General features: G+C 34.6%; 1 protein-coding gene and 1 pseudogene across 4 annotated transcripts in view; one reads left to right on the top strand and one right to left on the bottom strand.

Moving 5' to 3' along the window:
* USP34 (ubiquitin specific peptidase 34) overlaps nt 1–27825 on the top strand; it is a 240584-nt gene that overhangs the window by 123829 nt on the left and 88930 nt on the right. For all 4 annotated transcript variants that reach the window (XR_003513389.1, XM_027555584.1, XM_027555581.1 and 1 more), the window contains exons 21-29: nt 6863–6945; nt 11134–11288; nt 12679–12792; nt 14497–14596; nt 14730–14889; nt 17686–17812; nt 17909–18056; nt 25023–25123; nt 25333–25542. Coding sequence is in view for 3 of the 4 variants with exons in the window: in XM_027555584.1 (XP_027411385.1) it covers nt 6863–6945; nt 11134–11288; nt 12679–12792; nt 14497–14596; nt 14730–14889; nt 17686–17812; nt 17909–18056; nt 25023–25123; nt 25333–25542 (1198 nt within the window). In the remaining variant the exon portion in view is untranslated. The remainder of the gene's footprint in view (nt 1–6862; nt 6946–11133; nt 11289–12678; nt 12793–14496; nt 14597–14729; nt 14890–17685; nt 17813–17908; nt 18057–25022; nt 25124–25332; nt 25543–27825) is intronic.
* On the bottom strand, nt 8636–10327 carry LOC113901343 (annotated as a pseudogene).

Genomic DNA, 27825 nt, shown 5'->3' with positions numbered 1-27825 from the left:
AAGAAATGGAGTAGCCATCATAGTCAACAAAAAAGTCTGAAATGCAGTACTTGGATGCAATCTCAAAAATGACAGAATGATCTCTGTTCATTTCCAAGGCAAACCACTCAATATCATGGTAATCCAAGTCTATGCTCCAACCACTAATGCTGAAGAAGCTGAAGTTGAATGGTTCTACGAAGACGTATAAGACCTTCTAGAACTAACACCCCCAAAAGATGTCCTTTTCATTATAGGGGACTGCAATGCAAAAGTAGGAAGTCAAGAAATACCTGGAGTAACAGGCATATTTGGCCTTGGAGTACAGAATGAAGCAGGGCAAAGGCTAACAGAGTTTTGCCAAGACAACGCACTTGTCATAGCAGACACCCTCTTCCAACAACACAAGAGAAGACTCTACACATAGACATCACCAGATGGTCAGTACTGAGATCAGACTGATTATATTCTTTGCAGCCAAAGATGGAGAAGCTCTATACAGTTAGCAAAAACAAGACCAGGAGCTGACTGTGGCTCAGGTCATGAACTCTTTATTGTCAAATTCAGACTGAATTTGAAGAAAGTAGGGAAAACCACTAGACCATTCAGATATGACTGAATCAATCCCATAAGATTATACAGTGGAAAAATAGATTCAAGGGCTTAGATCTGATACAGTGCCTAAAGAACTATGGACGGAATTCGTGACACTGTACAGGAGGCAGTGATCAAGACCACCCCCAAGAAAAAGAAATGCAAAAAAAGCAAAATGGCTATCTGAGGAGGCCTTACAAATAGCTGTGAAAAGAAGAGAAGCCAAAAGGAAAGATACTTGAATTGAATGCACCCTTTTGAATGCACTCTGCACCCATTTGAATGCAGAGTTCCAAAGACTAGCAAGGAGTGATAAGAAAGCCTTCCTCAGTGATCAGGGCAAAGAAATAGAGGCAAACAATAGAATGGGAAAGACTAGACATCTCTTCAAGAAAATTAGAGATACTAAGGGAACGTTTCATGCAAGGATGGGCTCAATAAAGGACAGAAATGATATGGCCCTAACGGAACCAGAAGATACTAAGAAGAGGTGGCAAGAATACACAGAAGAACTACACAGAAAAGATTCATGACCCAGATAATCATGATGGTATAATCACTGACCTAGAGCCAACATCATGGAATGCAAAGTGAAGTGGGCCATAGGAAGCATCACTATGAACAAAGCTAGTGGAGGTGATGGAATTCCAGTTGAGCTATTTCAAATCCTAAAAGATGATGCTGTGAAAGTGTTGCACTTAGTATGCCAGCAAATTTGGAAAACACAACCATGACCACAGGACAGGAAGAGGTCAGTTTTCATTCCAATCCCAGAGAAAGGCAGTGCCAAAGAATGCTCAAACTACCGTACAATTGCACTCATCTCACACGCTAGCAAAGTAATGCTCAAAATTCTCCAAGCCATGCTTCAACAATATGTGAATTGTGAATTTCCAGATGTTCAAGCTGTATTTAGAAAAGGCAGAGTAACCAGAGATCAAATTGCCAACATCCATTGGCAAGAGAGTTCCAGAAAAACATTTATTTCTGTTTTATTGAATATACCAAAGCCTTTGACCTTGTGGATCATAACAAACCCTGGAAAATTCTTAAAGAGATGGGAATACCAGACCACCTGACCTGCCTCTTGAGAAATCTGTATGCAGGTCAAGAAGCAACAGTTAGAACTGGATATGGAACAATGGACTGATTCCAAATCAGGAAAGGAGTACGTCATGGCTGTATATTGTCACCTTGCTTATTTAACTAAATTATATGCAGAGTACATCATGAGAAACACTGGGCTAGAGGGAAGCACAGGCTGAAATCAAGATTTCTGGGAGAAATATCAATAACCTCAGATCCTCAGATGATAGCACCCTTATGGCAGAAAATGAAGAACTAAACAACCTCTTGATGAAACGAAAGAAGAGTGTGAAAAAGTTGGCTTAAAGCTTAACATTGAGAAAACTAAGATCATAACATTTGGTCCCATCACTTCATGGCAAATAGATGGGGAAACAGTGGCAGACTTTATTTTCTTGGGATCCAAAATCACTGCAGATGGTGACTGCAGCCATGAAATTAAAAGATGCTTACCTCCTTGGAAGAAAAGTCATGGCTAACCTAGGGATCATATTAAAAAGCAGAGACGTTACTTTGCCAACAAAGGTCTATCTAGTCAAAGATATGGTTTTTCCAGTAGTCATTTATGGATGTGAGAGTTGGACTACAGGGACAGCTGAGCCCCAAAGAACTGATGTTTTTGAACTGTGGTGTTGGAGAAGACTCTTGAGGGACCCTTGGACTGCAAGGAGATCCAATCAGTCCATCCTAAAGGAAATCAGTCCTGAATGTTCATTGGAAGGACTGATTCTGAAGGTGAAACTCCAATACTTTGGCCACCTGATGCGAAGAACTGACTCAGTGGAAAAGACCCTGATGCTGGGAAATATTGAAGGTAGGAGGAGAAGGGGATGATAGAGGATGAGATGGTTGATTGGCATCACTGACTCAATGGAAATGAGTGTGAGTAAACTCCAGGAGTTGGTGATCAATGTGGAGGCCTGGTGTGTTGCGATTCATGGGGTTGCAAAGAGTCGGACACGACTGAGTGAACTGAACTGAATAATATTTAATATTTAATAATATAAATGTTTACTTCTGAAAAAATGTTTTATCATAGAATTAATTTAAACCATTTTCCTTCATTATTATAGTTATATACTAGTATTTATTACGTGAAAATGGAAATTGTTATGGTACAGATGGTTAATATTTTATAATTAAAAATATTGTCTGGATATATTGAAGTGCCTTTGTGTAAGTATTAGTAGAAGTTGATTAGTTGTATAGCTGTGTTTAAAGTTTCTTATAAAGGGAGATTCCTGCATAGATGAAATCATGTAGAATTCAGAAAGCTTCTACTTGTGAGTCAGTGGAAACTGATAGTTATGGAAACCACCATGTCCGTAAATAAGAAAAATATACACAGTATTTATTGAGAAAACATCTTCATAGAAAAGTTTCATGTAGATAACGGATCAGATAGTAGCAGTTTTCAGAAAACCTATGGGTTTTTAAGGCATGCTTGTTCACCTCCAAAAATGAAATCATGTCCACCTTCTTCCTCCTACCACCCCCCATCAGTTATTTCTCCAAAATTTACTTTGCTTTTCAGTGTACTGCCATCCTCCAGGTCATCTAAAACTTGGGGCCCTTTTTGTATATGTGTATTTCGAATCATGAATAATGGTGGTGGTGGTGATAAAAATAGCCAGTATTCATTGATAGTTGCTATGTGCTGGATACGTTTTAAGTATTAATTTCAAGGTACACAACAACTAATTTGAAGTAGGAACCGTCATTTTAAAAGTTAGAACAGGAACTTTCCTGGCAGTTCAGTGATTAAGACTCTGCGGTTCACAAGTGGACATGCCCACAAACACTGTTCCAGTTCTTTAACCAACCTTTGGATCAATTTTCTTCCCTCAGCCTCCCCCATAATTGTTAATTACTCATGCTTATGAATTGCAGAAGGCATTAATGATACTTTTAGAAAGCACATGGGCCCGAGAATCACACAGATCTGGGTTTAGGTTATGAATCTATTGTTTGACCTTATTTCAGTTACTTAATGCTCTAATTTCTAATTATTTAGTGTATGAGTTTTTTTTTTTAAGAATAAATAAATTAGTAAGCTGTTTCTGGCACATAGTAGGTCATCTATAAATTGTAGTTATGTCACTAAAATAAACTATGGTATATAACAGGCAAGAAACTTGACTCCTACCCTCATTTAGACTCTTCGCTGAATAAAAAATAAATTGTAGTTTATTCTGTCTAGTATTTGGGCCCTCTAAAATCTAAATCAACTAACCTTTCTTGTTTTGTTGTTCAATGATTTTTTTTCTTTTAGAAATTGTTCTTTATGCTTGTTAAATTATTTCTGAGATATTTCCTTAAATTTATTCTTTTCTGTAACTTGGCTTACAAACTTACCTCTGTAAAGGTGCATTCTCTTTAAATCCTTTAAAAATTCTAAGTATTCTTCATAGTCTGTCCTCTTTCATTTTTTCTTCTTGAAGCAGAGGTAAAGATTATTGCCTTCTGAATCTGTATCTCCATACATTTTCTATAGTAGCCTTAAAATCAACAAGGAGCAGGAGTAAAACCACACTGACCAGCATTTTTAGAAGGCAGAATTCAAATTAACCTGTCAACAAAGAAACATTTAAATTGCAAGAGAGCTCCCATTGGAAACAAAGCCTGTGGGCTTGAAGAGCAGGGACACGAACTTAACAGAGGGGCATTGCAGACTCAGATGAATCATACTCAGAAAGAAAAAGTCCAACATTAAGTGCCAGAAAATGAACACATGTCTGACACTTGGTTATTGACAGCATTGGCAACAGTGAAGTTGCTTACTTTGTTAGTGGAGCCAGAAGTAGAGCCTCATAGCATTGATGCCTGTATTTTTTGTTTTTTGTTTTTTAAAGAAGCATTGCTTATGTGGTACTGTTTGGAGATGAGTATAAGTTTTACACTTTCCTAGGGTATGCCAGAGTATCCTTCCAGTCCTCTAGTCTGCTTTGTTACCTGACATTTTAAGAGAATAAAATCTTAGAAGAGAGAGCTGTCTGGACTAATTTGGCGTAATCCGCTTGTTTCTTCAGGGTGAAAACTGAGTTGTACGTTTGTTGCTCTTTGATAAAGCATACTGGTTTCATAAGTTTGTGGCACATTACTTTCCATTTGTTCAGTGGAGATTATAGTAGGCAAGTTCTAAGATTTTTACATAGGACAAAAAGATTCTTGTTGCATTAAAGATAACATTTCATTTAATAAATGGACATAGTATATATTCCTTGAATACAGTTGCCTCTAGAGAAAACCCTGTGCCAACATTTAGGCTGTAAAGAGATTAATTTTTTTAAGGTGGCAGTTTTTCACTAGAGTTTTATGCCTGTGGTGAGACTGTTTTTGTCCTGTATTTTCTGTAATATTGGGAGCCATGGACAAGCCCAGGAGAGTTTATCAGTATTGATAACACTTTTGGTTTGCATCCCAGGAAATTTCCTGGCTGGTGATTTCATCAGCCAGTGGGATTCTAACAGAGCAGGCAAGAGTCCTTTGAAATGTGGAGCCAGTGGCACTATGGTGAAAGTGGAAGAAAGAAGGACAAAGGGACTTGTCCCTACCTTCTAAAGTTATAGGTCCCTTTACTCTCAGGGAAGGAAGTATTCAGAAAGTAAAGGCACTTTGTAAAGGACAAGGCATTATTCCTGTTTTATTCCCCATCCTCAGGCTCAGATAAGTGTAGTAATTTACTTAAAATCGCAGAACTGATGTATGATAGAACTCGTATTTGAACTTATACTCCAAAGTCTCTGCTACAAAATCTGCCCTATTGGTAAAAGGATGAAAACTGTTAAGAGAAGGTCTTGAATTTAATCTGAATAGTGTTCTAGTCTGTGAGTTGCTTACGGTATTCCACCCCACCACACCCCCAATTCCCAGCCAGCTTGACACAAGTACTTTGAACTTCAGAAAGGACACTGCAACAATAATGAAGCAAATATTATCTTTACTTTGCCAGTGTTAATATGAGACAGTAAAGAAAAATTAAGATATATCAAGCAAACTCAATCTGTAGGAAAGCTTAACTTTAAACTTCAGTAGCAAATCTAGTGTAATTTTTGAAACCAGCTAACTTTAGGAAGCTTTTAGAATTTTGCACCTGCTTACGGATATTTAGAAATTGAATTAAGAGACTCTATCTGCAAACTGGGATATAGATTATAGCTCAGAGTGGCTGCTCTCTTTTGTTGGCATGGTAATTTGGGCAATTCATCCCCAGCCAGCCTTTTGAGTTGTAACATAAAAACTCTTCATTGATTCAGTCTCGTTGATTCAGGTGCTTGTGGGAACTAGAATGTTGTGATATCACAGTCACAGTTCAGTGTGCAGTGTACAGAGCTGCTACAGGAATCCTAAAATGCAAATCTGATCACTACCCCTTTTCTTTTGCCAGCATCCTTCACCAGATAAGTGACTTTCTTATCTGTCCATAACAGTATCAAACTCTTCTGACATTCAGGCTCACAGCAGTTTGGCCCCTGCTTCCCTCTTCAGACCCATCTCCTACCTTTCCTGTACCACAGACCAACACTTGATTCTTCAAATGCTTTCCTTTGCAAATGCTGACAAACTGATTCCCAGAGAACCATGTGAAATTACCTACTTAACAAGCTTTCAAAGCAATTTTTACATTATACATTGAATTTTGTACATATGAATTACAGTTACTTAGATTTGAAATAACATTCAGAAATGCTTATTTTGTATCAAAATAAAATGATACAATTTTATTTATTTATAATTTATTATCAAAATAAATGCTTATTTTGTTTTCTTCATGAATTGTATTTATGGAAATGATATATCATTAACATTTCTTGTTTAAGGAATATAGTATTATCCCTGGAGGGACAGTGACAGTGAAACATGGACTTTCTAGATGGAAATGTATTAAATATTAAAATTAATGTACATACTGCATAACTTTAACATTTCTTCTACTGTTGTTCTTACCTACTTATCTAATTTGAAAGTTTGTGTTCTAATAATTTGTAGAGTTTTATAATATTAAATAATTCTTTCCTGTAACATTTGGCTTTGGCCATTTTTTGTGTGTGTAGCTAAAGATAATTTGAAATATTTAATAATTGAGTTCTTAAATGGAATTTTATTTATTTGGTACAATTTAAGATTAGGACCATTAGATCTTTAAAAATAATTAAGATATAAGGTCTCTCAGCTAATTATTTTAACGGTTTTTTAACTGCAGGTACAGCCATAGTGCTGAAGTTCAGGTGCGACTTCAGTTCTTAACTTGTGTCTTTTCCACTCTGGGATCACCTGATCATTTCAGTAAGTTTTTTAATCAACATTTTAATAAGTTTTTAGATCTTCATTGATTCTTGAAAGAGTCCAATTAAATGTACTCATGCCTTTAGATTTCTGTGGTGATCAAATTATTCTCAGTACTAAACGTCCTATCTGTGTATGGCAATAGCAGCTTGTCCCTGACATGTTCTTGTTTCAATCTCTGAATGTGTCGGTTTCTTAATGAATGAATGACTCATTGCATGAACAAAATATTTGGCATAGGTGAACATATCATGTTAGAGTGACTGTAGTTTTCTTTTTTTTAACCTTTGGTTAATAGAATATTCCTTTCACTCCAGTTGGAAACAGCCACTGTCTGTATATCAGGGCTAATCTTATCCCATATTTGTTGACTTCATAGGTGACAGAAATTTGGAGACACATTTAATTTAGATGAATCTCAAACTCAATTTCATTAATAATTAATCTTAAAAAACAGAGAAATTGGTCTGGTATATTAAGAGTGTGGACCATTTCTAAATCCACATGCAAGATATCCTCTCAAGAAGGGAGGAAGGTTGATTTCTTTCAGCCAGAGCACTTTTCCTCTTGCTGCTGCTGCTGCTGTGTTGCTTCAGTCGTGTCCGACTCTGTGCGACCCCATAGATGACAGCCCACCAGGCTCCGCTGTCCCTGGGATTCTCCAGGCAAGAACACTGGAGTGGGTTGCCATTTCCTTCTCCAATGCATGAAAATGAAAACTGAAAGTGAAGTCGCTCAGTCGTGTCTGACTCTTTGCGACCCCATGGACTACAGCCTACCAGGCTCCTCCATCCATGGGATTTTCCAGGCAAGAGTACTGGAGTGGGGTGCCATTGCCTTCTCCTCTTGCTAGACTGACTTATTTTCTTTCACGCTCCACATGCCTTGTTTTCTGTATGTCTGTGTCAACAACCTCATTTATTAGAAGGACATTCTTTTTTTTTAGCTATGGTTAATGTCAAACTGCTGGGTGAGTATCTTGCTAGCTTGAGAGATGTCTTCGTGACTCTTTAAGTCCATATCTGTGCTTGAGGTATGCCATGTGTTTATTTTACTGTTTGAGTCTGTAATTTCTTTTAAGTCAAGGTGTTTGTAACGAATGCCACAAACATTATGTTACCAGTAGATTACAAAATGAAGGCACCTGTTTTTGATAGGAAACCCCTGTTTCATGTTAGTAGGTCATTTATTACACCCATTATCATTCAGGATATACAAGAAATAATATAAAATATTTAAAAATCTTTATACATGGAGAAATCAAACGCAAACAAATATTTTCAGTATAAATAATTTCACATGACCATTGTTTCCTGTTTGTTGAATATAGATTTTCATTGGAAAAAGTTAATCATTTTTTTCAGTATTTGAATAACGAGTTATTTATTTTGCTGCTCCTTTTCCATTAAACATAGAATATGTTCTTTTTGTGTGGGCTTTCAATAGCTACTGCACATTTAGAATCATGTTTGAACTTATCCCACATCATAATTGTACTTCTCTAACTGTTACAGTTTCTTTGAAGTATAATATAGTTACTCGAAAGTTACAGTTTTAAAAAAGATTCTTACCTATCTTCATTTATCTCTTCTTAACTACTTACTGTATTTAAGTTATACACTAAATGTTGTTCCTAGTGTTTTTATGTTGGCTCTTGGGCACAGATTCTTAGAATGAATAAGACATACATTAACTATTTCTATGAGAAACTGATTGGATACATTTGTATACATTTTTCGCCTCAATCTCTTAGACTGATACTGCTACTAGGTAAATATTTTCTCACGTGGTTTTGGATCTCATCTACTTTTTGGAGTAGGGGGAGGGTTGCGAGTGGTTTCTTTTTTTTTTTTTTTTGGAAGGAATAATACTTCTTTTTATTCTTGGTTCCACATTTCAAAAATTTCATTATCTGCATTTTGAATTAAGTGAAAGAGTTGAGAAAGGTCACTTTTTTCCTTTATATCTCAAACCAACTTTTAGTAAGTTTCAGATACAAAACAAGAGGTATACCACATTTATTTTAACAGCATTATTTACTATTCCCTCTCTCTTAAAGTGTTCTAGGAATCAGTGGGCGACTGTAGGCTAACACCATCTTGATAATATCAAGTATTGGCAGAGCTTGTAGCAGGGAAAGCCTTTGCTTGTTGAATGGAAGAGGTATCATAGAACTGAGTAACTGATAATATTTGATCTTACATTTAGTTGTGACTTGATCTGCTTCTAGCCAGTTGATCTTTTGGAATATGTGGACTGTGCAATAAGTTTTTGGTTCTTCTATGATTTTCTTCTTGCTTCTAGATTTCACATATTCTTAATTTGTTTTACAGATCAGTCTTTTTTCTTTGGAATAAACCAGTGTGGATAAGGGAGACCAAAAGGGAATTAATAAGTGTTATGATTGGTTAAGATTGGTTTTAAGGTTTTGGTGCATATTTTGAAGACATTTTCACAGAACATATATTGCTCTAAAGTTAGGGTTAAAGCAAAACTTCCCATTAGGAGAATGCAGAGGATAACATTCTCTCAGGAGAAAGCAAGCATCCGAAGATTTCCTCTCCCAGGCATCTTCCCTCAGACACTGAGACTACAGCCATCCAATCCATGGGGACAGGCAGAAAGAGGAGACTTCAAAAGTCAACTATATTTCAACAGCTAAATTTTGGCAGGTCTGGCAATGAGATCCTTCCATTTTTCTCTATTCTTTATGATGTATGTAAGAGTGAGTAGCTGCAATAGTGATTCTGGCTGTCGTCTAAAGTAGTTCTGACACAGGCCTCAGTGTTACATATCATGTATATCCCAAGTTATAGCTGTTTTGTTGAGCGCTTTCTCTTCCACAGAGGCTAGTTTGTTTCCTTTTCTGCCTGAGAGAGCCTCTAATTTCTTTGTTGCCTGCTTTGGGTGGAATTAATTGCTACTACCATAAGAATCATAATGAAAAAAGCCATTTTTATCTTAGAGATAAACCAACAGGCTCCAATGGATTCCCCTAGCTGTGTGGTTGGAATTATCATTGATGGCTAAAAATAATAACTCTTTATTGGAGAGGTCCAAGGGTTCAGGCAACATGGTGATCTCTGCTGGGTTGCCAGTGTACTTGATAAACTGAGTGACTTCAGGGCTAGTGAAGAAGACATGGTCAGAGCAGTCATGAAACTGACTATTGGCAAAGTACTCAAAGGCAAACACATGAACGTTGAGCCAACTTGGAGGATCCAGTATGAGACAAATTACTGCCACAGTAGACTGTCCGTGTAACTCAAGACGACTGGGTCCATCTTGTACCGACCAGGGCTGCTCAGAAATTCCAGAAGCTGCTTTGGACTTCACCACCCCAACCAGCCTCCAAGCAGCTCCATACTGGCCGGAAAAAGGATGGGGGTGGTGGTTACTTAAGATTCTGTCATCTTCTCAGTGCCTTCTGATTCTGGGGAATAAGCCCATGCTCTTGAATCCCTTATGGTATACTTTAGAAATCCCTGTGATAATTTTATTCTACCCTTTTGTATTGTCTCACTTATCAGACTTGTGATTGCCCTGATGCCTTTTCTTTGATTCTGAATAGTTCTGATTCCTTCTGACACACTTTAGAATTATCTAATACTTGGGTCGAAGTTTTAATACCATACAGATTCTGTCTGATTTCAGTGGCTTCTTAGCTAATTGTTACCTGTGATGTGTTGCTGTTCTGTTTTAGGTAGTAAGTTCCTTTTTGTTTTATTAATTGTAAGGATCCCTTTTTTCATAGTTTACAAACATGATGCTTATTGGCATTTATTGTTTATCTCCTATGTGCATAGAATTAGCTGTGAATATGGTATCCACTGTATTCTTTACCCTTAAACCTTAGAACTGACTTAACTTTTTGGGGATTACTTTCTTTTAATCATGTTTGCTATAATACAATGATTGTTCATGTCTTAAAGAAAATGAGTTTCCAGAACAAATGTCTCTTCTAGGATACTATCCCATATAAGTCTTGTTTTTTCAGATGATTTATCTTTGGAGTATATTTAACTACATTTGAAAGCATAAATTATATGAAGTCTCCTACGAAACAATTTTTATAAATTGCTATGAAATATCTCCTTTGTTTTTCTGTATGTATTGGTGCTTCTGGTATATTTAATTAGGATGAAAATGTTGCATGTACCAGGATTTAAAATTTGTAATTTTATCTAGGGTTAAGTTTGGAGCAAGTTGATATTTTATGGCATTGTTTAGTAGAAGATTCTGAGTGTTACGATGATGCACTCCATTGGTTTTTAAATCAAGTTCGAAGTAAAGATCAACATGCTATGGGAATGGAAACCTACAAACATCTTTTCCTGGAGAAGGTAATTTTATTTCTTGACTATTTGTATTGTTTTTCTGTATTTCCTTTTTCGCTCTTGAAATGTAAACTGTAAATGTTCATTTTTTCCTCTTGAAATATTTTAATTAAAAAAAAAAAGTTTTTTAATATTTATTTTGGTTGGGTCTTCATTGCTGCCTGGGGCTTTCTCTCATGATGAGCGGGGCTTACTCTCCAGGTCCAGTGCCAGGGCTTCTCATTGCAGGGGTTTCTTTTGTTGCAAAGCATGTGTAGCCATGTGGGCTCAGTTGCCTCCTGGCATGTGGAATCTTCCTAAGTCAGGAATCGAATCTGTTGCATTGCAAGGCAGATTCTTAACCCCTGGACCACCAAAGAAGCCCTGGAATTCTTTTTAAAAAGATAAATATACTGCTTATCTGCAGTCCTTGTATAATATTTGCCACTTAGATGTTGCTTTAGTTTTGTGCTCTACAGTGTTTGTATATCTAAATGAATACTTAGTTTTGATTTACAAAAATGTTATGTTCCTTAGCTAAAGTACTTAAACTAACAGTAAGTGTAACTCTTGGTGAACAGTAATAAGAGATGTGTGTGGGGTTTTGTTATATATTTTTTAAAATCATTAGTAACATTATGTTTCAATTTTTGAGGGGTGGTGCCACACCTACTAGTGTGGGAGCCCTATTCTGCAATTTTTAATTAAATGGTATGGTTTTTAGCTAGTCTTCTGGCAGATATAAACTAATGTTCAGATTTGTTGGTTTCTTGGGGGGAGGGCATTGTAGGAAGGGCTGTTATGATATTAAAGATACACATTATCCAATTTTTATTTATAAGATGCTGCATTTGGTTCAGTAGATAATTTTCCATTTAGATTTTAAAACTTTGATAATAAAGCAATACACTTTATTTGTTATATGCTGATTTTTGAGATTATAAAGGCTCTAGAAAGTCTGTGGTAGACTTGAGTTCATATGAATGAGTTTTGGTAATAGAAACTAAATCACTTAAATCACTTAATAGATTCAAGACAAAGCTACAAACAGGTCTTCAGTTATCTTAATTTCAAGCTCTGACTTATACAAAAACTGTGTATCTATATGTTGTAAATGTGTCTGGTGTAACTATATAATAACTAATAAAATTTATAAATTTCCCCTGGTTTGGGTCTATAATACATCTCAAAAATGGAAGCACGTATCAGCAGGTTTCAGTTACATCATGATTAAAATTTTTTATGAAATTATTTTGTTATCACTAAAAATCTCAGATATTACATTTTCCTCTTCAGTGTTTTCAGTAAAACTAGGTTTGTTAACGTAAATGTGTTACTTTAAATCTAATAAAATGAAATCTGCTAAATTAATTATCACACCTAAACTACCTTGACAGCTTTTTTTTTTTTTTTTAAGATGCCCCAGCTAAAACCTGAAACAATTAGCATGACTGGCTTAAACCTGTTTCAGCATCTCTGTAACTTGGCTCGACTGGCTACCAGTGCCTATGATGGTGGTTCAAACTCTGAGGTATGAATTGAGATTTGTCCTTTTATTGGGTCAGCTTGTGGAATTTCTTTTGTTCATCAAATTAGATTACTACCAAGCATTGAATTTACTGACTCTGCAGACTTTTATTTTGAAGTCTTAAGCTTTATCTTCTGGGTTTTAAAAGTTCTATAAAGCAAACATGGTAATTTTTATTACTGAAAATAATCTTTGTTGTGAATAATGGAAACTTGTGATACACACTTCAAGCTGTGAAACAAGTCACAAAGATGTAACGTCCACATAGGGAATATAATCAATAATATTGTAACAACTTCATATGGTGCTGATGGTAATTGATTTTATTTACAGTAATCTTTTCATAATGTATAAAAATATTGCATCACTGTTCTGTATACCTGAAACTAATAGAATATTGTATGTTAGTATAACTGAAGTAATATAATTTACTGTATGTTCCTTGGTTAATAAAGGATTTTGCTGAGTAGAAGTTTGATTAATCTAAAATCTGTTTTTCAGGCCATTTTTGTGGCCAAACTTTCAGTTGCTCTTGGGCAACTTCAGAGTTCCTATCAATAACTTCGCTTCTGGAATGGAATATACCTAAATCATTAGTGACCATGAGGCATGATCAGTTCATTAGCTGAAGACTGTCACAGATTGCTAGTCTTATTTCTGGCTTTTATTTGGCTAGGTTGGATGACTGCGAGTTTTTGTTGAATGCATTATATATTCCTAGGCTCACCTAACATAGACTGTTGTTTGAAAGTCTTGCTTATTGGACATTTCAGTTTATTAATGATAGCTCTGATTCATGCCATCTGCACTCCACTTATATTTTTCATTAATTTTCTTTAGAGATTGAGTTGTGTTATAGAGAGAAAAATAAACTGTTGTAAAATCTATGTGGTAAAGATAACTGTAATTGTATTTAGAGCAAGCAGTTGTATATTGCTTTCATAGTATCTTCCTACCTTCTTTCCTTGTTTGAATAGTGTTGGTTTACTTATTTTTATTTTTAATGTTTTGGTTCAAGCTCTTACTTTGATAGCACTATGATAAGTTTCAATTTGGTGATTTCATACAGTTGGACAGATCTGATTTACCTAAAAGGTCACACTCTAATTTTGAGATAATACTGCTTTTTAAGTAGATGCCATGAACACTAAAGCTATTCTGTCACTTATCAGAAGGTTATCTTTTCTTCACCCTAGTTACAGTTTTTGAGAACTTCCACTGTTCACTTTTTCTATAATTTTCAGTGAAAACATTTTTTTTTCATCTCAGAGTTTAAGTCATAAGTTTAATTATCAGTTTCAGTTAGTGAATCTTTTTAATTTTCTGTGAATGCCTGAAATCAGTGACTTTCAGAATAAGTTGGATGAAAGCATGTTACGTTAACATGTTACGCTAATAATTATGTCAGTTATTATTCCTTTGTAGCATGTTTTGAGGACTTTTTCTCACTGTGTAGTCATAACTTATGAGTTAAATGTTGTACACATACATAGATGATTCGTAAGTAGGTATTTTTATAACTAGTACAGGTATATTTCAGAAAGTGAAGAAATTTTCAAGGTTTTTATCATTAGGAATTGCCTTTTAAATACTTTATAAAATATTAAAGCTCTGATAATTGAATGCCTTTTAAATTTGTAACTTTGGTCTTTAATTAAACATTGTTTTACAATTAACATTTATAGATGGCATATTTTTGCTTCTTAGCTTTGTGGTATGGACCAATTTTGGGGCATTGCTTTAAGAGCACAATCTGGTGATGTCAGTCGAGCAGCTATCCAGTATATTAACTCCTATTATATTAATGGTGAGTGATTTGAATTACTGTCTGGTAGGTAATTTTTATGTAAGTATTTTTCTTATCTGTAATTCATTTTCTTTAATACAGCTAAATAAGAATATAAGGTTGATAATACATATCTAAACATCTGACTTTTTAGGTAAAACGGGTTTGGAGAAGGAGCAAGAATTTATTAGTAAGTGTATGGAGAGTCTTATGATAGCTTCTAGCAGTCTTGAACAGGAATCACACTCAAGTCTCACTGTTATAGAAAGAGGACTTCTTATGCTGAAGACACATCTGGAAGCATTTAGGAGAAGGTAATTTTTTAAAACCACATTATTAGAATGAATTTTAGGCTTTTTAAAAAAATAGCTGATATGTCCTAAAGTATTCTTAAAACTAAAGGTTTTCTTGGGGGCAGCTAGAAAACATAACTTACCAAAAGTGAAGAGTTAATAATGGAAGTAATTTTTATTCATGATATGTACCATTTCATCGTGGAATCAGCAATATAGGTTCCTGGTAAATACTGCAGAGCTTTAAATATCATAAGACTCTGAGAAGATGTGCATGAATAAAAATCTCTAGACAGAATTCCATCTCTAAGAAAGTATTACTATGATTGAAATGGCAGAACACCACTACCAAAAAAGTTTTCACTAAAACTCTCACCAAGAACATCAGATAATCTCTCATAGTTGAATCAAGTTGAGTCATTTGTTTCATTTGCTGTTTTTTTTTCTTCCTGGACTAGGAGACAGTATTTTAATTTTGAATTTCCATTTACCATGGAAACATGATCAAAAAATTCTGTGTTAATGAATATCTATATAATTAATTTAGACATACCCTGTGTAATACAGAAATAAAGCAAATTAACATTTATGAATATATCGACTGAATTAAAAGGTGAGTAGATAGTTTTAATTAAGAAATTGTTTGTTAAAAATCATGAGTAAATGTAAAAGTACAAAGAACTGTTGAACAAAATTGTTAAACCTTATTTCAACTTCCAAGCTCAGTTTGATAATGAAACCTATACCATTTATATATATTGACCTTTGTTTAAAATGTCAGAAGATACTGAATAAAGATTTTCTACACATTCCTTATAAATAACATGGCTCTGTGATTTAAAACATTTAGGCTTTGCAAAATTCCTTATTTTGATTACGATTGTAAATTGTAGAAATTCTACTTAAATAATTCCTTGTGTTTTTAAAGAATGTGTAAGGGAAGTCTTGAGTCTTTTTCAACAGAAACTTCACACTGCCTCATAATTTTTATCACTTTAAAAGCTAACAATAAAAAAGCAAATGTGGTATGTCTTATTCAAATTAATAAAAAATTAATACATACTCATTATAAAATTCAGATATTACACTAAGATAATACTAAAGAAAATCAGAGTCTCTATAATCTACCCTTTCCTATCAGATATTTATTGTTAATGATAACAGTACATGGTCTTCTAAAATTTTCTCTGTGCTGCAGGGTCTACAAACAGCAAACCAAAACAGTCCTGTTGGTTCAAGCCCTCAGTCCTCATACAGCGTTAACCCATGTTTTTAAAATAGGTGCTTATTTAAAAGTCTTTTAAAACAAATTTTTCCTAGGATTCCAGTGGTGCATTTTATCAGTTTAATGAATTTTAGTTCAAAAGTTCCTTCTCCGGTGTACAAACTTTTTCAAACTGAAGAAAATTGATTATTATAATATCCTTAATAGAAACCTTTGTATTTGTTTATGTTTTCCTCTAAAAGTTAATGTTGGTGCTAAATAATATACTTTTTGGGTGGCAAGTAAAGAATCTAGGAAACAATTGAACATTCAAAAACTGAGAGCTGGTTTATAGGAATTTTCAAGCAAATCCTTGTATAGTATCATACAGTTTCAGGTGCTTAATGTGCTTAGTGCTACTCCTAATTAAAAATTGCCTAACATTTATAAAATGAAAACATAAAGTAATTATTATGTTTATTCTTTATATTAAAAGAGTAATTAAAAATGTTGTTTTAAAAGATTGCTGTTTCTAATTTAAAATTGCCTAAACATTTATAAAATGAAAATATAAAGTAATTATTGCACTTATATATTCCTTATAATTAAAAGAGTAAATAAAAATGTCTTTTTCAAAGGATTTTCTTTTTAAAAAGAGATAAGGTTATAATCTTAACAGTGGTTCTCAACCAGAAATGATTTTGTTTCTCTGGGAACATTAGGTAATTCCTGGAGACATTTTTGATTATCACAGCTTAAGGGAGAAGGCAATGTTATTGGCATATAGTAGGTAGAAGATTGCCAGACATTGCTAGTACACCAGATAACCCCCTCATTACTTAAGAATTATCAGGCTCCAAAAGATTGATTACTCTTTTGCTCATAGAAGGTGAACATTGGATCACATCTTGGAAATCAAGTACATTTATTTGCTTACTTGCCCTTTTATTCCAGAATTGCTGATTAGTTTAGACATTGATTTTTTTTTTTTCCTTAAATACCTTGAGGTACCCTGGATCCTGTGTTCAACTGAAAATCAGTTAGAAAATTAATATTTAGTGTCATGCTTAATTGCCTGTATCCTTTGACATATTAATCTTTATTATTCATTTTATGTTTTTAGCAGTCATGGAATCCGCTCTCAAAGTTGTTAGGCTGGTTAACATATATTTACTGCAATACAGTTCTCTCTTTGAAAAATCTTTCCTAATACCTTTTGTCTTCCTTTGAAAATAGGATTGACAGCTTGCTGTTTCACTTACCGGGTTAATTTGTTTCTTTAAATTCCTCCTGTCTGCTACTCCCCAGTCCTCCCTCCGTCTTGTTAAAAAAAAACAAAAAACAAAAAAAAACCCTATAATATTCTTAATGGGCCTTTTTTTTTTTTTTTGGTAATTTTTCTTGGAAACTAATTTTTAAGGCACTCAACTATATTTACACATTTGAGTTTGATTCATTATCATGAATCCAAACTTAAATTTAATGTTGTAGAATAAACTGTAGTGTTTTGGACCCTTTTGTGGGCTCTTTCATTTTGTAAAATAGCGAAAACTTCTGTAACATTAAAATAGTTTAAAATGATACCCTTCCTCGATGTGGTTTTTGTGTTCTAGGTTTGCATATCATCTCAGACAGTGGCAAATTGAAGGCACGGGCATTAGTAGTCATTTGAAAGCACTGAGTGACAAACAGTCCCTGCCGCTAAGGGTTGTTTGCCAGCCAGCTGGACTTCCTGATAAGGTAGTTACATAGTTTTAGTTTCCAAATTAATAACATTTCCCAGTTCAAATATATGTTCTTTTTGTATTTTTAAATTGGTTGCATCTCATGTTTCAGATGACTATTGAAATGTATCCTAGTGACCAGGTAGCAGATCTTAGGGCTGAAGTAACTCATTGGTATGAAAATTTACAGAAAGAACAAATAAATCAACAAGCTCAGCTTCAGGAGTTTGGTCAAAGCAGCCGAAAAGGAGAGTTTCCTGGTAAGTCCATCAGTTCAAATTTTTCTGTTTTCTAGGTTCTATCATATATTGACTTCAAACCTTTACTTCTTTAAATAAAGACTATGAGCCATGTTCATGACTCCTCCCCTCCCACCCTAGGTATGGTGCCATCAATTCTTAGGCAAGAGTTAATAGTTATCTTTTTCATTTTTTTTAAAAGATGTTATTTGCAAACACTTGTACTCATTATTCTCAAAAAAAAAAAAAAAAATCTGCTTTTGTAGGTTATTTGATAAGCAGCGTGGGAATTAATAAGTTTGTGTCCATACACCACCTAGAATCCAACTTTAAAAGTGAAAGTGTTAGTCACTTTAAGTAGTGTCTGACTCTTTGCAACTCCATGGACTGTAGCCTGCCAGGCTCCTCTGTCCTTGGGATTTTCCAGGCAAGAATACTGGAGTGGGTTGCTTCTCTAAGTACCCAGTTTTACTCAGTAGTTTTTTGGTTTTTTTTTTTTTTTTTGCTATTTTGATATATTTTTTGAAGCGTATGAAAACAATACATCATTGAGTTCCCACCTATGCATCTCTCCTTTCCTCAAAAAAAGTATCATATTAAGAAATTTTCATGTGAGCCTGAAAGGCGTATTTGATTACTCCCTTTTAGTGTCTTTACATAGCACATAAAATAGGGGCTATTCAGAGGAGCAACCAGAAAAGCTGTTACGTTTTACTTACAGGTTAAAGGTCTGAATGATAATAGGCTAAATACATATTTTAAAATGCCTACCTGGTAATGTCACTTTGATTGATAACATTAGTGGAAGAAAATCTTGAAGTTTTAAAAGCTTCTTTTTAAGACTTATAACCTGCCTGTGAGCAGATAATTCTTTTGTCTCTTTTAGTAAGGAGCCAACAGTTTTACTACACTGTGCTTAAGATGAAATCATATGTACATTTTAAATATATCAGAAATCTTAAACTGTTTTTAAATAATTAGTGAGTATTCTTGATAGAGGAGTAGATGTTGAAAATCTCCCTTCTAATCCTATCTCTGAATCTCCCCATTTCCCTTCTCCTGAGGCAGATTTTCTTAGATATTTTTCAAGAGATAACAAGATATTTATTGACCCTTGAGTTATATGGGGGTTAGGGACACCAACCCTCTGCACAATCAAAAATCCATGTATAACTTATGATTGGCTCTTCATACCCACTGTTCTTTCATATCCATAGTTCTGCATCTGTGGATTCCATCAGCTGAGAATCAGGTAGTACTCTAGTATTTACTGTTGAAAAAAGCCTGCATATAAATGGATCTGCACAGTTCAAACCTTTGTTGTTCAGGTGTCAGCTGTGTACTTAAAACACAAGTATAGTAGCATTCAGTTTATACTCTTCTATCCCTTGTTCATTGTGCTTATTATCTTAGAGAACATTCCATATAGTTAAATATAGAAAGTTACCTCATTCTTTTCAAGATCTATATTGTCTGTAGTATGGTGGTACCATGATTTATTTTACCTATTCTCTATTAAGGGATATTTAAGTAGTTTCTTTTCTTTTGATTTTATAGTGTTATACAGAGTATTCTTAATACATACATTATCTCACAGGAGTTGGCTAAATATCTAGTTATGGAATTTTCAGATCAAAAAGTATATTTTTGTTACATTGCAATGTATATAAAGAGAGTATGAAATGAGTAATAATAAAATGAACCACCAGTGCACCTACCACCAAGAATAAGGGCTAGAACATTATTAGAAGCTAGTTGTGTGTCCCTCCCTGATATCATCATTTCCTCTTCCCCTTAACACTATCTTGATTTTTTTTTTAATATTCTTTATAGCTTTACCTCCAGTGTATCTTTTCCTAAAGGATGTATTTAGTTCTGTGAAACATAAGCACAGAGAAACTTGATGGATTAAGGAAAAGGGAGTATGTTCTTGTTAGGCAAAGGGTCACAGAAAATGCAAGCTAAAGAAGGTATACTTTCATCTCTTTAGTAAGAAGTGAAAGTGTTAGTCGCTCAGTCCTGTCTAACTCTTTGCAACCCCATGGACTGTAGCCTGCCAGGCTCCTCTGTCCATGGAATTCTCCAGGCAAGAATACTGGAGTGGGTAGCCATTCCCTTCTCTAGGGGAGCTTTCCAACCCAGGAATTGAATCCAGATCTCTTGCATTACAGGCAGATTCTTTACTGTCTGGAGCGACCACGGAATCCGAAAAGATGTGTTATAAAGCCTCATCGAAGGTTATCAGTGGGAAAGTTCTCAAGTTTAGGTCTTGGCACAGTGAAGACATATCTTAGTGCTATGATGTTGAGAAGATGCTGAAATACTCAACAGAATAGTCTTTTCTTTTTCTGATCTTTTTATTCAAAATGAAATTTCTTCTTTTTGATGATAGGACTTGAAGGTTAGAGTAGAGACTTGACAGTCCGAGTAGAGATAAAGATTCTGGGCCCAGTTCACTTTTGCATTCCTTCCTTAGATAGAGAAAGTATTGTGAAAGTAGCAGAGATTTGGTCTTTTGGCCCTCAGGAATACGTTTTTCTAGTGACACTGATCCTATTGATTGTTTTCCACATCTGACTTACAGTAGTTGGCTCTCCGTTATCATCCTCCTTGTAATTTTTGTCTTTCTCATGTGTTGACTATTCTGTTTTCAATATCCCATACCTTCCTTATTGGTTCACTTTTTTTTATTTGACTGGAATATAGTGCAAATTATCCAGTAACTTCTTGAGGGATTCTTTGACTGATCGAAAATATATTTCTGATACTTTAAATGGTAATTTGGCTAAGTATAGAATTCTAGGTCAGAAATAATTTTGTTTCAGAATTTTAGAGATATTAATGCACTTCATGGTTCTGTTGCTGTTTCAAATCTTGAAGCCATATTGATTTCTGGTAGTTTTTATACATCCTGTTAATATTTTTTCCCCTTTTCCAGAGCTTATTGAACCTTCTTGTGCCTGTTTTACAATACTATGCCTGAGTATGGATCTATTTTCAGCAACTGTAATGGGTACTTTATATTCAGAGGTCCCTTTTAGTTTGGCAACTTGTATCTTTTAGTTTGGGGAAATTTTCTTGAGTTACTTTCTGTGTCCTATTTTATCATTTCTTTCTAGAAATTCTTTACATGTTTCATTTCTTGGACTATTTCTAATTTATTTATCTTTTCTTCCCTATGTTTCATTTCTTTGAGTCTTAGCTTTCTTAGATATGTTTTCAACTTTATTTTGAAGTTTTTTTGAGTTTTTCATTTTTGCAGTGGTGCTTTTAATATCTGACATCTCTCTCTCTTTTTTTTTTTGTCCTCAGCATACTCCTGATATCTTAACGTATTTTTTTGAGAATATTGATGTGTTTTCCCTTAATCATTGGATCTTTAAAAATCCAGAGTGACGGTGTGTGCATTTTAATTAGAATGCTTAGCTAATTACCAATTATTTTCTGTTAACTTTATCTCATCTTTTACCTTATACACACACACACACACCTCTGGCATTCTTCATTCCTTTTGTGTAGATTGAGAAATTTCCACTTATCTTTCTTCTTCTTTATAATAAATTTCGCTTAAAAATGTTTATATTGCAGATCTAGTAATTTTCTCAAGCTTTTATTGTTTGAATAAAAAGTTTGTTTTGCCTTCATTTTTGAAAGAAATTTTCACTGGATATAGATTTCTAGGTAAAGAAATTCTTTTCAGAACTTTGTAAAAGATTGCCAGTTATCATTTGGCTTGCAGAATTTCTGACTAAAAGTCTGTCATTTTTCTTATCTTATATACAGTATGTCTTTCTAACTGTGCTTGGTTTTAAATATGTTTCTTTAATGTTGATTTTCAGCAGTGAGATTATTAATGTGCCTTGTTATGTTCATGCAGTTTGGATTTAGTTCAGCTTCTTAGGCCTGTGTATTTGTAATATTTATCAAATTTGAAAAAGATTAGCAGTTATATGTTTTTAAGAAAAATTTACCCCCTTAGTCTCACCATAATTTCTGGACCTCTGATGAAGTTTAGCAGTGTTAGTGCCTCATAGATCACTGAGGCGCTGTTTTTCCTTTCCCTTTTCTCTTTCTTTTTGTTCTCTTTCTACCCCTTACGTCACTCTTCTCTTTTCCTTCTTTGTCAGGTGTTGATCTTGTTCCTCTGCCAAATCAGTGTAAATAAGATTATAGATTATAATTTTGTGTCTGCTTTAGGATTTATCTTTTTCAGGTCTTGATGGTTACTGTAAGTTCATTTGATTGCCAGCTTGCAAACCTGTATTATCTATTCCCTTTTTTCTCTGTCAGATAGTTGTAGAATTATAAAAATTTACTTCATTGCAGTTCCAGAGGCTTAAAATTAGATGAATGTTGTTTAACATAGCATCATAACCTAAGAATTTTTAAGATTTCTTGTTTCCTTTTCTTGTTCCTTCCTTGTTTGTTGTTTCCAATTTGTTGCATTAAGATATTGAATTTTTAAAAGATAGCAAATTTTTTCAGAACTGTTAAGGAATAAGCAGTTCTTAGGTTAAAAATCCTCTTAAAAGTAGTGGAAGATAGAAAGCTGCTCAGTTAACTCTAAAAACCAATTTATCAATTATAATTAAAGGGTGTACACTGTATAAGCCTAACTCACATATCAAATAGAAACCTGAATCCTAAGTAAAGTACTAGCCATCTTAGTTGTATTTTGGAATGAAGTCATGCATGCTTGGGGTATTTAGAAGGAAAGAGGAAGCAAATCAACTCCATATTATCTTAGCAATCCAACACAACCAAGGATATTTTATCAACTGTTGTAAAAAGATCAAGTTATGGATTGTATTAGATTATCACAATAACATAGAAATTTAATAAAAATCTACCAAAGTATTAAAGGTTTAGTATAGAATTTCTGTTCCATGTAGTAGCTCATGTTTTTCTTAAGCATTTACTTTCTGCTAAATAACTGATTTAGATAAAACAGTATCAGAAGAAGGAACTCAGTGATGATTTGCAAGTCATATGATGATAAATAGGAAGCTAAAGATATCAAGTACTTTGAAACAATTTTTTAAACATTATTTAGGGTACTTTTTTTTTTTTGTCATGTGGCTTGTGGAATCTCCCCAAACAGGAATTGAACCCAGGGCCACAGCAGTGAAAACACTGGATCCTAGCCACTAGACTGCTAGGAAAGTTCTTAGTTAGGGTACTCTTCATTACTGTGTTTGTGTAATATATGAGAATAAAACTTTCTGAGATATGTGAATGAACACCTGAATAAGTGATTATACCTAGCATTTCTATGTATAAAATATTGTAGAGATGCTAAGTTAATTTCTTTCTTAATATATTTTACTTAAATCTGAATGAAGTTTTACTTTAAATTGGATGAAACTACTCTGAATAATAAACTGTGTGAAGAAACAAAACAGTATTATAAGTTCTGAGAGGTTAAAAGGATAATAGATGAATTTTAATATTAGCTAATATACATTTAAAAACTACAACATTATGATCTCTTGAAGAGTTGTGAAATAAATCACAATAGGTAACAAAGAAATATTCTTTGGGCAGAAAGAAAAACTCTGTTTCTTTCTAATAATCAGGATGAATTTAAAGTCTTTTTTTACACACACATGCGTGTGCACACACCCAATACACTATAGGAATATTCAGAAGATACAGGATTGAATATTCATCAAACCACTGGGAGGACCAGGGTTTCTAGGTTAAGAAATGGCAATAAGGCTAAGAATCTTAGATTTAGCTACACAACAATTAGCAATTGTGCTGCACAGCAGTTATACTTAAGGAGAATAATTGAAATGAATCTTACTAGAGGAACCCACTTTCCTTACCAGAAATATTTTCTGATAGAATTTTCTGGAGTGGAAGGAAAATGTTGTATGTCATTATGGAAAGCAGTAGTCCTGCTTCATTCATTACTGAAAGTAGTTGTTTTTACTCCTATCCAGTGGACTTTTCCTACATTAAGTTAATAAAATTTAACAATACTTAAGTTTATTCATCAGCTGTTTCATCATTTTACTTAATTTTCTTCCTCTATCAAGCATTTTCTTTAAAATTTTTTTCATGGATTAAACAGTAATTTGAATACCTGCTGTTCTAATGTTGGGAATACATACATGCTTTGTGGAACTTATTATTATTTTTTTTTAATGAGAGACAAATATCAGATACTAATAAGTGCTATAAAAAATGATAAAGCAGAGTAAGGGGTTAAGAGTGAGATGCAGCTCTTTAGATTTAGGATGAAGGCCTTTTAGAGCTCACATTTTGTGAAAAACTTGAATTGTGGAAATGATCCGTATGAATTTCTGGGGTGGAGCAGACCTTGAGATGGGAACATACTGGTGCTTTAAAGAAAAAACATGCTTGGGCAACTAAAGCATATTTTGGTATGGATGATGGTGGGAAATGGAGATGTAGGCAGCAAAGAGGACTTATGCATTCTAGAAATGAATTGTCTCAGTCTATTGAGGTCATTGAATTTACTGTAATGTAGAATGTTGTAGCTCATCTTTTTTCATTTCATGCCAGAACTTTATGTGTGTCCTATATTCTATTTTATTTTGTTTTGTTGGGTAATAATTGGGAAGAGAGAACTGGATCATTTTAAATACATGCTGATTACTTGTGAACTAAAGCATTAATGAATCTGGGTCTCACATATTACTGAGGGGAAATGCTGTAGGTTCTCAGAAAGCTCTGTAGTGTTTTTTTAATTGTAAATTTTTCATATTATTAAGCAAGCAGAAATTGATCTAATTAGACTGGTGCTAAAGGAGGACTTTCTTAGAATTTCTAACTGCCTAAGGCTAACCTCGGACAATAGCAAATTATGCAGGAAGCATGCTTAGCACCATTTCCACTTTGCTCAAGAATTATATTTAAGCTTAATGTTCAGTGGAATTAATTGCTATAACCATGTATTCATGTTGGCAGATAAATTAACTTTTACAAAAAGTTGACTTTCATTTTCTGCTGTTTTTTAAGGAGGCCTTATGGGACCTGTCAGGATGATTTCTTCTGGACATGAATTAACAACAGATTATGATGAAAAAGCACTTCATGAGCTTGGTTTTAAGGATATGCAGGTAAACATAAATGTGGTTTGAGTTTTAATTATCTTTTGACTTACAGTCAGTAGTTGTTTAGTTGAGGTATAGTTCAAAATCAGTCTTAACTTTTGTTAAAATTGTAAGGGAAGTTATTTTCTACATCACAGATTTATTAAACCAAAAACTTAATATGTCTGACTATATGTTGATTTTTTTTTCCTCCCCTGTTGCTCCTGTTTTTATAGATGGTATTCGTATCTCTGGGTGCACCAAGGAGAGAACGGAAAGGGGAAGGTGTTCAGCTGCCAGCATCTTGCCTACCACCCCCTCAAAAGGACAACATTCCAATGCTTTTGCTCTTACAAGAACCTCATTTAACTACTCTTTTTGATTTATTAGAGATGCTCGCATCATTTAAACCACCCTCAGGAAAAATGGCAGTCGAAGATAGTGAGGTGACTATATCATTTTATTTTCACAAAATCTTGTTTTGTCTTTGTTGAGTGGAAAACAATGCTCTCAGTAATCTCTTAAATGTCAATAAAACCAAAGAATCCATTTATTAATTCATTAAGTATTTAAGTGCCTAATATCCCAGGCATGTTGTTTTAAGTACTATTATACAAGGATTAAAACAGACACAGTTTCAGCCTTCATTGAGTCCAGTGGGGAAGATGGATAATTGCCATGCCTAACAGTTTCAAGTAAACTAACAGATAAACAGTTTTAGGTAGACATAGTTGTCATGACTTGACATTAGAGACTGGTGATAGACAAAACCCATGAAATTAAAAGATGCTTGCTCCTTGGAAGAAGAGCTATGACAAACCTAGTTAGCACATTAAAAAGCAGAGACATCACTTTGCCAACAAATGTCCATATAGTCAAAGTACGGTTTTTCCAGTAGTCATGTGTGGGTGTGAGAGTTGGACCATAAAGAAGGCTGAGCACTGAAGACTTGATGCTTTGGAACTGTGGCACTGGAGAAGAGTCTTGAGAGTCTCTCGGACAGCAAGGAGATCAAACCTAAAGTCAAGGAGTCAATCCTAAAGGAAATGAACCCTGGATATTCATTGGAAGGACTGATATTGAAGCTCTGGTACTTTGGCCACCTGATGTGAAGAGCCAACTGATTGGAAAAGACCCTGATGTTGGGAAAGATTGAGGGCAGGAGGAGAAGTGGGCAGCCGAGGATGAGGTGGTTGATTGACATCACTGTCTCAGTGGACATGAGTTTTGGCAGACTCTGGAAGATTGTGGAGGATGGGGAAGCCTGGTGTGTTGCATCCCATGGGGGTCACAAAAGTCTGACACGACTGAGCAACTGAACAACAACATTTATATATTATTAATGTTTGGTCAAGGAAGGTTTCTCTGAGGGAGACCATATAAACTTCAGCTTTCAAGATGAAAAGGAGGCTACTAAATGAAGAGAATGAAGAATAATTTGGATATAGAGTAGACTGATTCCTGAAGCCCTTGATAATAAGGAGTTAGGCAGGTCTGGGAATTGTTTGGGAGCCAGTAAGTAGAGTGAGGAGGGTAGTGGGAGAGTGAAATGAGGGAAATGAAATGAAAAGGTAAACAGCTAAGCTGGCCTTTGCAAGCTGTTTCCAGTTCACTCAAAATGGAAGCATTGGAATGATGTTTTGTTTTGTTTTCAAATTTTATTAATTTATTTATCTATATTTATTTATTTAGAGTCTTTGTTGGTGAGCATGGGCTTTCTCTAGTTGCAGCAAGCAACTAGGCTGATCCCTTGTTACAGCGCATGGGCCTCTCATTTCAGTGACTTCTTTTTTTGTGCAGCTTGGGCTCTTAGGGCCTTGGGCTTCAGTAGTTTTGATACACAAGCTTATTCACCCTGAGGCATGTGGAATCTTCCCGGACCAGGGATGGAACCCATATCCCTTGCATTGGCAGGAGGATTGTTAATCACTGGCCCACCAGGGAAGTCCACCACTGAAGTATTTTAATCAGAGGGAGAGACATATATCTTAATTTTCCTTTTAAAGGTAATAGGTTTGTTTGACAGGGATAGAAAAAACAATAAGGAACCTCATGTACTAGCATGGAAGTAGTACACGGAGGAAGAATTGACTTTATTTGGTTAGAAACCAACACAATACTGTAAAGCAATTATCCTTCAATAAAAAATAAATAATTAAAAAAAGTTGACTTTGAATACCATCTTTTTAGTGCTAACTCTCAAACTCATTTCTCTGGACCAAACCTCTTCTCTTGAGTTCCAAACTTAAACATTCAGTTGCTTACTTAACACTTGCACTTGATGTCCCACAGGCATCCATTCTCCTTCATTGAAATGGAATCTACCCAGTTCCTCAAGTCAGAAACCTGGACTCCATCTCTTCTTATCTTCTTCCTGAAGCCGAGTCTGTCCCTCCTCCTGATCCCGTCTGCCACACCTGATGTTTTGACCTGTTGTCCTCTTAATTTATTTTCACTGCCACCATTCTATTTCAGGGGACCATCTTTCTTGGAAGAATCATCATTTTGAGATTGGCAGACTGGTGCCTTTATGACTTTTCTATGTTAGGCTAACAGAGTTCTTTGCTAAGAATGTTAAGTGGCTTCTTTCTACATTTCCACGATGTATTTGCTCATGAATTACCAAATTGAGTCATCTGTTCCCCATAACCTGGTTTCTTTTGTGGTGGCACACTCTTAAATTCCCAAGAAATCCCCTTTTTATTCAACCAGAATAATCTTGATAATAA

The sequence above is a fragment of the Bos indicus x Bos taurus genome, chromosome 11 (genome assembly GCF_003369695.1).
Source record: "Bos indicus x Bos taurus breed Angus x Brahman F1 hybrid chromosome 11, Bos_hybrid_MaternalHap_v2.0, whole genome shotgun sequence".
Lineage (NCBI taxonomy): Eukaryota > Metazoa > Chordata > Mammalia > Artiodactyla > Bovidae > Bos > Bos indicus x Bos taurus.
Note: the sequence above shows the minus strand (reverse complement) of the source record. Positions and strands in the feature narration are given on the sequence as shown.